Source organism: Podarcis bocagei (genome assembly GCF_964188305.1).
Source record: "Podarcis bocagei genome assembly, chromosome: 4".
Lineage (NCBI taxonomy): Eukaryota > Metazoa > Chordata > Lepidosauria > Squamata > Lacertidae > Podarcis > Podarcis bocagei.
In genome coordinates, this window is record NC_138128.1 from 8,620,255 (window position 1) to 8,631,542 (window position 11,288).

At 46.2% G+C, this 11,288-nt stretch overlaps 1 protein-coding gene across 1 annotated transcript; it reads right to left on the reverse strand.

Annotated features, from left to right (window-relative positions):
* Nucleotides 1–167: 167 nt before the first annotated feature.
* Nucleotides 168–5,392, reverse strand: POLR2H (RNA polymerase II, I and III subunit H). Its single transcript, XM_081190717.1, has 5 exons — nucleotides 5,215–5,392; nucleotides 3,557–3,640; nucleotides 2,782–2,875; nucleotides 1,323–1,406; nucleotides 168–806 (listed from the first exon to the last, which is right to left on the reverse strand). The coding sequence occupies exons 1-5, from the start codon at nucleotides 5,285–5,287 to the stop codon at nucleotides 689–691; spliced, it is 453 nt and encodes a 150-aa protein (XP_081046843.1). The 5' UTR covers nucleotides 5,288–5,392; the 3' UTR covers nucleotides 168–688.
* Between the last annotated feature and the right edge of the window lie 5,896 nt (nucleotides 5,393–11,288).

Here is an 11,288-nt window from a genome sequence, read left to right on the forward strand (position 1 = left end):
ATCCAGATCCTGAACATTAGGAATATATATATGACAAATCAAAAGGTCTCCAAAAGCAAACAGATAAGTGAATTCAATCTGCAGAATATGGATTTCTGACTGCAGTCTTGCAATTCTCAAATGCTTGGGCAGTGAACTTTCTAGCGTATATACAACAGCCGCATATATATATTTATATAAAAGCTACGTTTAATTAAGGTAAGAAACTGAGGTCAAACAGAGGCTACCTCCTCTTCCCCAGGCCCCCAGCGAAGACGGCCGTTCCCAACCCAGCTTATGATGGCAATGCTGGTTCTCACAGAACTGTGTCCTTACCACAATCACCTGTGTAATAAAAATGAGTTTATCATAGGCACAGAGAAAATCCGTAGCCCTTTCAACATCTTAGTTGTAGGGGATGTTCTCAGTTGGCCTGGCACTCTGCCTGCTGCAACCAAGGGGACATTTGGGATACATTTTCACACTGCAGTCCTGGCAGAATCCGAAGAAAGATGATCTTCCTTGAGGCTTGGCTGGGGGGATGTGAGGAGGAGGAAGAGGAGGAGGAGGAGAGGAGCTGGGGAGAGATGCTTCTTTTAACACACACACCCCATGCCAGCAATATTTCCTCCGTATACTTGGGAGGCAGCAAATGCCCACACTGCCCCACACTGAGTCCAAGCTGCTGCCACGACAACTCCCAAGGTGGTTAGAAGGCCAGTTTCTTCATCAGGAGATAAACCCTGGAGTCTACTTCAAAGCCATGCAGGTTGTTGGCATCTCCTTGGAGTCTCATCAGCAGCCCACCGTAGGACACGTAGGCAGAGCTAGAGGAGGAAGGGTGGGCCAGAGAAAGGTGAGAAGCAGGGAGGGAGACTACAGCAGCCACAGGGGTTAAAACAACCCCAGCGGAATCATGCAACACTTAAAACTATGGACCTCACTCCCACAAGAGGCTGCATGTCTGCGTCCCCATCCTGCTCCCAGTTCTGGTAGGCTGGAAGGCAGGGAGCTCAACAGCAGGTGGCGCCAGAGGCAATGACAGGACACACCACTGCCTGCCTGGCTGTAAGTTAGATGCCAGGAAGGTGGGGCTGGCTGAGGGCATATTACTGGTGGGGCAATGCTCCATTGGCTCTAAAGGACAGGCGTCCAGCAGCCTGGGAAAAACTTCCTACCGTCTTCCTATTCACTCCCCACTGCCCCCAATCCAGTCACTTAACTCCTTCCATAGAGCATCTCAAAGAGCTATACTCCACGCTCAGAGAGCTTGTGAGAAGGTTATTATGTACCTATTCGTTTCCAACCAGCTCTTTTCCGCAAATAGGAGGGGGAACACTTACAGGCGTGTGGCGGCCTCTGTGGACGTCTCATCTCCCTCGATCCTGTACACCTTCCCATACATCACATACTCAAACTGGTCTGCCCTGGAGCCAAAAGGAACAGTGGAAGAGAAGGAGAGGACGTGTGTGGTTTTGTGGCCATCACATCACTTCAGCTTGTACCAACATGCTAATAAAGATCTGCGTATCTGTTTCAGCTGCATCACAAGTTTTAAACAGTGCAGATCACAGAGCCTGCGAATTTCCTCTTACTAAATCCACTTGCAGTCTGGGGATCTGCAGTCAGATGCCTTCACCAGATGTCCTGCATGTCATACCAGAGATGGGCAAACTCCGACCCTCCCAAGTTTTGTTGGACCCCAACTCCCATCAGCCTCAGCCAGAATAGTCAATGGCCAGGGGTGGTAGGCATCGTAGGCCAAACACAAGTGCTGGACCACAGGTGTCCCATCCTTGGGCTGCACGGTACAGCGGCTAGAGTGCTGGACTAAATCTAAGGAAACCTGGTTTCAAATCTGCCTTCCAACATAGGTGCCCTTGGCAGAATCTCTCTTTCTCTGCCCCACCCACCACACAGGGTTGTTGCGAGGATCAGAGTGCAGAGAACAGAGAACCCCCCCCCCTTTAGAATTCCTTGGAGGAAAGGCAGGAAATAAATGTAAAATACATACAGGGTAACAAAGGCAAACAAAATAGTGTGCAGCAAACAACAGCACCCCATTTATAGCTCTTTCCTCTCTGGCTCAGCCCAGGAGGACTTAAGATAAGCAGGAAGAACTTAAGAGGGAGCTCATGAGAGGCATGGCTTGGGGAGTGCCTGGCAGGCAGACAGACACCCTGTGCATGAGGAGCAAACTGCAGAGAATGAAAATAGGGGTGAGGAACCTAATTCAGCTTAAGGGCTTGTACTTCTGGCCCTATGAGGGGCCAGAGGAAGAAGTGGGTGGAGCAAGGCATGCAAATCTTTCTCTCTGTCTCAATCCTCCATCCAGACGGGCAAAGGGCATCATCAGAGTTCAAAGAGACATTCCACCGAGGCAAAAATACCTGTGGTGCAAAACAGAGCCAGAAAGGGGTGCAGCCAGGAGAGAGCTCCAAGAAATGGCCACATTTAGCCCCTGGGCTTCAGATCCCTGACCCTTGGATTAGGCAGTAGAACCATTGTGTTTACACTTCAAATAAGGACACACTTTGGGTCTCTACACTGCCCATGCTTGCGCCCTGGAGAGGTCACTTTGGTGGTGCTGATACAGCGGTTTGACTTCACCCTGGGAGGCACACTTCATTGTCTCTCAAGCCAGACAAATACCATCTAGTGTAGGTTTTGAAGGAACTATAAAAAGAAGCTAGTTTTCGACCTTGCAGAAGGCTGAAAGGAAGGGCACACAACCGCAGGACTGATTCGTGAAGCCCTCTCCTTGGCTAGTCCTCTGTTTGCCATCCTCTCGCCCCCTGTTACCTGGATGGCCTGTCATCAGTTGGGTTATATTCTCCATCATCCAAGGTCCCGTCTTCATACAAGGTGCTGGCAATCACAAGGCGGAATTTGTCACCTGAAATGCACGGGAAAACAAAAATAAGACAGCGAGGAGTCTCCACTACAGCTAATGTTTGTGAGACTCATGTCGCAATGCATTTGTCTAGCTCAGTGGTGTCAAAACTTTTTTCAAAGAGGGCCAGATTTGATGAAGTGAAGGGCCGTGAGGGCCGACCAAAGTTGCTGGCCTTTTTTTAGGATTGAACTTTTTTATGATTTTACCCCAAAGTTGTTGAGCTTTCTTTCAGGACTGAAATTGTTGAGGGTTTTTTTTAGGATTTTACCCCCAGGAAATAAACTGCCACAGGGGCCGGATTAAACCAACCAGCAGGCCAGATTAGGCCCCCCAAATGGACTTTGGACATGCCTGGTCTAGCTTCATACATCACGGATTTGGCAGCTGAATTTCCAGGAAAAAAATGTCATGTGTTTCAAGAGATATGGGTGCATTCAAACAATGGGCGAGGGGGAAATCTTTGCATGTGGCAAGTGTGCAATGGGAATGCGTAAGTGTGATGGGAGTGTTTGCGATTATGGGATGGCCATGCCTGCTTTTGCTATGGACACATCCACTGCTGGCATGTAATGTTGGGATGGGTGGGTGTGCAGGAAAAATGATCCATGTGCTAAAAAAGTTTTAACTAGCTCTGGGTCAGAGAAACACTGTCAGGCAAGCCCCCTGGCTGCACTCACTTACCAAGATCGACAGGGTAAATCTGTATGTTCACATCCAGGATCAAATCCATCTTGAAAGACTCGCTCTCACAATGCAGTCGGGAGACTGGAGGGAGACAAATCCGGGTGTCAAGTTATTAGGGGATAGAGGCATAGAAGGCTGACCCCACCTCCACTTCTGCTGGAATGCCAAGCCACTCCAGACTCAGTTTTGTGGAGCCAGGGAGAAGGGTGAAGAGTTGCGCATTTAAATACAGAATATCTGTTGAAACTCTGGCTCACAGATCAAAGAGAAAGGGACCTAAAGCTGTAAGGTTTTTAAGCCAAGGTCTGAAGGGATTTTAAAATGGAGGGTCACCAAAGTGAGACAAGTGGTGATTTGAACCTGGGTCTCTCAATTTGGAATCAGAAGCTCTCACCACAACACCAGGGCCTCATTTTCTCTTGTTGCCATGGTTATTAGCATCTGAACTGTTAGGAGATCCTTCCCCATCACTCTTGCTTCATAAATTCAAGCCCTACTGCACCTGTAGACTTAGTAAACTTAGGCACTGTAGTAGTAACAGTAGAAATAGCACTATTACTACTAATAGCAGCAATTATCACCACTATAGACATACGCTTGCACTACAGCACACTGGAAGCCTTTAATTAATTAATTAATTAATTAATTAAGGCAGAGATAAAATTAGTGAATTGACTCTAACTGTTAAAGAGTGTTGGACTAGTATGTAGCTGCACTGGATTTTAAATTGTTTATATACACATACGAAATGGTTTTTATTTCCAAACTGCTTTGAGATTATATTTAATATATGACGTATCTACAAAGCACCTTTTCTACGTGTCTCAGGGAGATTTGCAAACAGTTAAAACAGCTTTAAAAAACCAATTCCTAAAACCCCTGAAGAGAAGTTTAACCCTAAGGCGGAGAGGGGCTTCTGTGCCCATTCAATAGAAATAAATAAATAGGATGCTGGGTGGTGTGTGTGTGTGTGTGGAGAGATTCAGATTTCAATTCCCCATCCACCATAAAGCTCAGAGCCGCTATGACAACCCACCAAACTCGCCTCACAGGGTAGTTTGCAAGGGGAACTGGGGGATGAGGGGAAGAGAGAGAAAGAAACCGAGCACACTCCATCTCAGGAGCCTTGGAGGGGAAAAAGAAAGGGTACACTGCACATGTAAATGCAGGAAGCCTGCAACTTAGGTACATTTAACTTGTGTGTGTTCAGCTGTACCTGAGGCAAAAATTTTTTTAAAGGGGGGGCAATCCTACCCGCCACTGCACCCATTGGGTTTCGGCTATAAATGCCTTTGGCTTCGATCCATCACACACGCATTGCTTAAGCTGTGGGCTTACTGTAAATAATAATAATAATAATAATAATAATAATAATAATAATAATAATAATTTTTTATTTGTACCCCGCCCTCCCCGGGCTCAGGGAGGCTAACATCATAAAACTAACACAGTATAAATCGACCAGCCTACATGCAGGCGGGCAGGGAAGCAAGGATGAGGTTCCGTGTCCAGGAGCAGGGTGGGCAGACAGAAACGGGGAAGGATAGGACCACGGGAAGAATGAAAGGGGCACCTCCAAAGGTCATCCATCCCACCCCCGCAGGAAAAGTACCACTGTGGCCCCCGTGGTTGGAAAACGAGCGCCTGCCTCTCACCCCTGTCGAATTTCTTGCCCTCGGGGTCGATGTCCTTCACGTCGAAGATGTCCTCGAAGAGGATGCCGGCCATGGCAACGCGGGAGGAGCAGCCGGAGCAGCTGCGGGCTCCCAACTTGCTATGGCCACGCGCGCGCTCGCGGTGTGCATGGAGCGCCGCTCTCCTCCCTTCGCTTCCGGCGCGGGCGCCTGGCGATGACGTCAGCAGCCTGAGGCTCAGGCGGACATGCTGGAAGAGGGCAGGGGGGGGGTGGCGGGGGAAAGGGCGGCAGAGACTGGAAGGAGAAAGAGGGCGAGAATGGCGGGGAGGGGGCGTCCCTAAGCTGCGCACGCGCACAAGTCTGCTTTGAAGCCCGAAAGAGGTCAAAAAAGACCCCGAGCTTTAAACCTGCAATAAAGGGAAGGGGCGGGGCAGGAGGAATAAATACAGTATATATTTGTGTGTGTAGAGTATACGTATATTTATCCGTGTATGTATATCACCCTGTTTTAAATGCATTCTATCTCATTTATATATTATATTTTTCATCCGGCGTTTACTTTTTTTAAAAAAACCTTTAACTTACATAAATTTAAGTATTACGGTGCACCGTGTGGTTATTTTATTTTATTTATTAAATTTCCACGCCGCCTTTTGTCTGAGGATTAGAGGGCGGTTTACGATATATATATATATGTGTGTGTGTGTGTGTGTGTGTGTGTGTGTGTATATATATGTGTGTGTGTGTGTGTGTGTGTGTATATATATATATATATATATATGCTTTCGTAGATTTTCACGGGTACAGGAATGTAGGTTTTGGTGTCTTCGGGTGTCTTCCCGTGTAAGAGTTGGGGTGTCTAGGCGACGTTTCGACGAGGTCTCACTCGTCATCTTCAGGCTGGTGCTTTCGGCTTCTTGTTACTAGAACAGAGCAGGATCTCAGTGTTTGAGTTCCTATAAATACTGTTGAGGGGGTGTGGTGTATAGCCTCCAACGTTCTGGGCAGAGAGGAAGTTCCCAGGTTATTGTGCCTTTTCTTCTTTTGTTCATTAATTACTTGAGGGATATCTTGAGTGATTTCTTGAGTGATATTCTGAGTACCACTTAGGAGGGTCATTAGGTGTGGATTAGTTGCTAAAGCTTTCGTGTCTTGACCTCTTGAGCTTGTGAAGAGTTTTTCTGAGTTTTTCTGAGAAGAGTTTTTCTGAGAAGATGGCTGTACTGCACTTAGTTGTGCTCTGGCTTGGCTTCGTGTATAGGGGCGAGCTGTGGTTTTGTGCCCTGTGCCAGCCAGATCTGTGTAGGGATTGCAGGGGGGTGCAGCATCCGGAGGTGCCACTATGGTTTGGCTACTGGATGGTATCTGTAATTTATCTGTGGAGAGGGTCTGGGTTTGGGTCTGGTGTGGTTGATTGGAGATGGCGTTCTGTGTGCCTCTGGTTCTGGTGTCGGTTTTTGTGGGGAGGGCTAATTTCCAGATGTCTGGCAGGCGGGACGTGTCGTCACGCTTGTTCATGTTGTGAGGGTGTTTCTCTATCTCGATGGCTTCCATGATTATTCTCTTGTGGTGATGTTCCATGTTAAAGAGCAATTTGGAATCTGCAAAATTAATTTCGTGTCCTGTTTCTTTCATGTGTTGGTAAAGAGAGGAAGTTTTTTCTTCTTTTTTGACGGCATTCTTGTGTTCTGCGATACGTGCATTTATTCGTCTGTTTGTTTGTCCAATGTACGTGGCTGGGCAGACTTTGCAGGGTATTTCATAGACCCCTTGGTTTTCTAACTGGATTTTATCTTTTGGGTTTCTGAGGATATTGGCTATTTTTTGGTTGGTGCAAAAGGCTGTTTTGATATTGTGTTTATGGAGGATTTTGCTAATTTTATCTGTGGTGCCCTTGATATAAGGAAGGAGGGCCATGCCATTGTTTTCTTCTGTGTCTTGGTTTTTTGGGGGTGTTTCTTTTTGGATTAGCTTCGTAACCCTGTTTTGCTGGTATCCGTTGGCGATTAACACATTTGAGAGATTCTGTAACTCAGTTGTCAAGTGGTCTTCGTCAGCCAGGCGTTTGGTTCTGGAGATGAGAGTCTTGGCTACGGAGTTTATTTGTGCAGGGTGGTGGTGTGATTGTGCATGTAAGTAGCGGTTGGTGTGTGTTTTTTTCCGGTAGATAGTGTGTCCTAGGGAGCCATCAGGTTTTTTGTAGATTAGGACGTCAAGGAAGGGAAGTTGGTTGTTGGCTTCTATTTCCATAGTGAATTGTATTTTGGGGTGTAGGCTGTTGAGATGTGTGAGGAAGCTATCTAGTTTTTCCTTCCCGTGTGGCCAAATTACAAAGGTGTCGTCAACATATCTGAGCCAAAGTTTGGGTTTGTGTTCTGACTTGTCTAAAGCATTGGTTTCAAAGTGTTCCATGTACAGATTTGCGATGACCGGTGAGAGGGGTGATCCCATAGGTGCTCCTTCTATCTGTTTATATCTTTGTCCATTGTGGATGAAGTACGTGTTGGTTAGGCAGTGGTTGGTCAGGTCCAGGATGTATTCGGGGGGATTGTATTTGTTTTGAATGGCTGTCAAGGCTTCATTAATGGGCACTCTCCAAAGGCTTCAACTTTGCAGTCGCCCCGAGACGCATCCCCACGGAAAACATCATATGCGGAGTCGAAGCTAGCCTAACCAAAATCAACCCAGATGAAGCCAATAAAATCAGACTCGAAGTCACCAACATCCTCTGCTCCAGCAAACCACCCAGAAGCAATTTACACAAAGAAGAACAGAAAGCACTCACCAACCTGAAGAAAGACAACAACATAATCATTCTCCCAGCAGACAAAGGTAATGCCACTGTTGTGATGAACACATCGGACTACCAAGCAAAACTATCAAATCTACTCCAAGACCCTACCTACCAACCTATAAAAACAGATCCCACCACCTATCTGGAAAAAACCACCAAATCCAAAATAAAAGCCTCTCCTATCAGTGAAGAAATCCAGCTAAGAATCATCCCCAGAGAAAAATCATCCAGATGCCCCAAACTCTACGGTCTCCCCAAGATACACAAAGAAGGAACACCACTCAGACCAATAGTCAGCTCCATAGGCTCACCTCTACAAAATCTCGCTAAATTTCTCGCTAAGCAACTTCAGCCCTATGCAGAATCTATCGCTTCACACGTTACAAACTCCTTCCAGTTCATAGAAACAATAAAGAAGCAAAACCTACATCCCGATGACCTACTTGTGAGCTTCGATGTTGTATCTCTCTTCACACAAGTGCCCATTAATGAAGCCTTGACAGCCATTCAAAACAAATACAATCCCCCCGAATACATCCTGGACCTGACCAACCACTGCCTAACCAACACGTACTTCATCCACAATGGACAAAGATATAAACAGATAGAAGGAGCACCTATGGGATCACCCCTCTCACCGGTCATCGCAAATCTGTACATGGAACACTTTGAAACCAATGCTTTAGACAAGTCAGAACACAAACCCAAACTTTGGCTCAGATATGTTGACGACACCTTTGTAATTTGGCCACACGGGAAGGAAAAACTAGATAGCTTCCTCACACATCTCAACAGCCTACACCCCAAAATACAATTCACTATGGAAATAGAAGCCAACAACCAACTTCCCTTCCTTGACGTCCTAATCTACAAAAAACCTGATGGCTCCCTAGGACACACTATCTACCGGAAAAAAACACACACCAACCGCTACTTACATGCACAATCACACCACCACCCTGCACAAATAAACTCCGTAGCCAAGACTCTCATCTCCAGAACCAAACGCCTGGCTGACGAAGACCACTTGACAACTGAGTTACAGAATCTCTCAAATGTGTTAATCGCCAACGGATACCAGCAAAACAGGGTTACGAAGCTAATCCAAAAAGAAACACCCCCCAAAAACCAAGACACAGAAGAAAACAATGGCATGGCCCTCCTTCCTTATATCAAGGGCACCACAGATAAAATTAGCAAAATCCTCCATAAACACAATATCAAAACAGCCTTTTGCACCAACCAAAAAATAGCCAATATCCTCAGAAACCCAAAAGATAAAATCCAGTTAGAAAACCAAGGGGTCTATGAAATACCCTGCAAAGTCTGCCCAGCCACGTACATTGGACAAACAAACAGACGAATAAATGCACGTATCGCAGAACACAAGAATGCCGTCAAAAAAGAAGAAAAAACTTCCTCTCTTTACCAACACATGAAAGAAACAGGACACGAAATTAATTTTGCAGATTCCAAATTGCTCTTTAACATGGAACATCACCACAAGAGAATAATCATGGAAGCCATCGAGATAGAGAAACACCCTCACAACATGAACAAGCGTGACGACACGTCCCGCCTGCCAGACATCTGGAAATTAGCCCTCCCCACAAAAACCGACACCAGAACCAGAGGCACACAGAACGCCATCTCCAATCAACCACACCAGACCCAAACCCAGACCCTCTCCACAGATAAATTACAGATACCATCCAGTAGCCAAACCATAGTGGCACCTCCGGATGCTGCACCCCCCTGCAATCCCTACACAGATCTGGCTGGCACAGGGCACAAAACCACAGCTCGCCCCTATACACGAAGCCAAGCCAGAGCACAACTAAGTGCAGTACAGCCATCTTCTCAGAAAAACTCTTCTCAGAAAAACTCAGAAAAACTCTTCACAAGCTCAAGAGGTCAAGACACGAAAGCTTTAGCAACTAATCCACACCTAATGACCCTCCTAAGTGGTACTCAGAATATCACTCAAGAAATCACTCAAGATATCCCTCAAGTAATTAATGAACAAAAGAAGAAAAGGCACAATAACCTGGGAACTTCCTCTCTGCCCAGAACGTTGGAGGCTATACACCACACCCCCTCAACAGTATTTATAGGAACTCAAACACTGAGATCCTGCTCTGTTCTAGTAACAAGAAGCCGAAAGCACCAGCCTGAAGATGACGAGTGAGACCTCGTCGAAACGTCGCCTAGACACCCCAACTCTTACACGGGAAGACACCCGAAGACACCAAAACCTACATATATATATATATATATATATATATATATATATATATATATATAGTGTTTTAAATGCTGCCATTGACTATTCAACGATGCATACGACTGTTTGAGAATTATTAACTGCCTATTAATTAAAGTATTTCCTTTACATTGCCTGGAGTGCATTGGCAGCTGCTCTTTTAAATAATTTCAGTTATCGAGCCAATGGTACTGTGGGAGTTGAGCGGTTTCTTCCTCTCTTGCGTTGCTGCAACTTTTCCCATTCCATCTGCACGGGATTGGACCAGTTCTGGCTTCCAAGATTTTATCCACCTATTTTATTAGCATCGTAACAGATAGAAATGCCACTACTCAGAGTGGCAACTTCTTTTTAGTTGGTCAATTTAACATAGCACTTAAGGCCCCGATGGATTCTTTGCACTATCTGTGACCCAGCACATGCTGAATACAGCCGACTGACCATATATTATGTCCTTTTTACAATTAAGAGTAATAATAATACGTACCCCACACTTCAGCGGGGGGAGGAAGGCTCCCACAGAAGTTTACAAATCTATAGTAGCTCACCAGGGGAGTTGATGAGCTTTCTGGTCTTGCTTCCAGGCAGCAATTGCCCTTAGCAAGCTGCAATGTGTGGTTGGTGGTCATTCTCAGGGCTGGCCCTATGATGAGGCAAGTGAGGAAGCTGCCTCAGGTGGCAGATACTGAGGGGTGGGGAGGGAACAAAGCAGTGAGAGCCACGTAATCTGCTTTGTACCCCCTGTGCCAACCTGCTGCCCTCAAGTGCAGTGAAAGAAATTGTCCTTTCACCAGAACTAGAGTATGATTCAGCTGTCAGTCCAGTTGGTTTCTGTATGCACCTTGGTGTAGGGTGCCATCATGCCTCGGGCAGCAAAAGTTACTGAGCCTGGCCTTGGTCTTTCTTCATCAGAGGAACACCCCTGGGGAGACCTTTTCTTCCAAACGCATTCAAGTACCGCTTGTACATTTGCACAGCCAAGCCAGGAAATAAAGCTGCTGAATTATTTCAGGTAGGACTGCTGGGCTCTTGGCTT

What these genes read in the sequence shown, in the direction of transcription:
- POLR2H (XM_081190717.1), bottom strand. Translation starts at nt 5,287, where the DNA reads ATGGCCGGCATCCTCTTCGAGGACATCTTCGACGTGAAGGACATCGAC. An exon ending in GATTTACCCTGTCGATCTTG is followed by an intron (nt 2,876 to 3,556) that starts GTAAGTGAGTGC and finishes CGTGCATTTCAG; the next exon opens with GTGACAAATTCCGCCTTGTG. An exon ending in ACAGAGGCCGCCACACGCCT is followed by an intron (nt 807 to 1,322) that starts GTAAGTGTTCCC and finishes TTCCTCCTCTAG; the next exon opens with CTCTGCCTACGTGTCCTACG.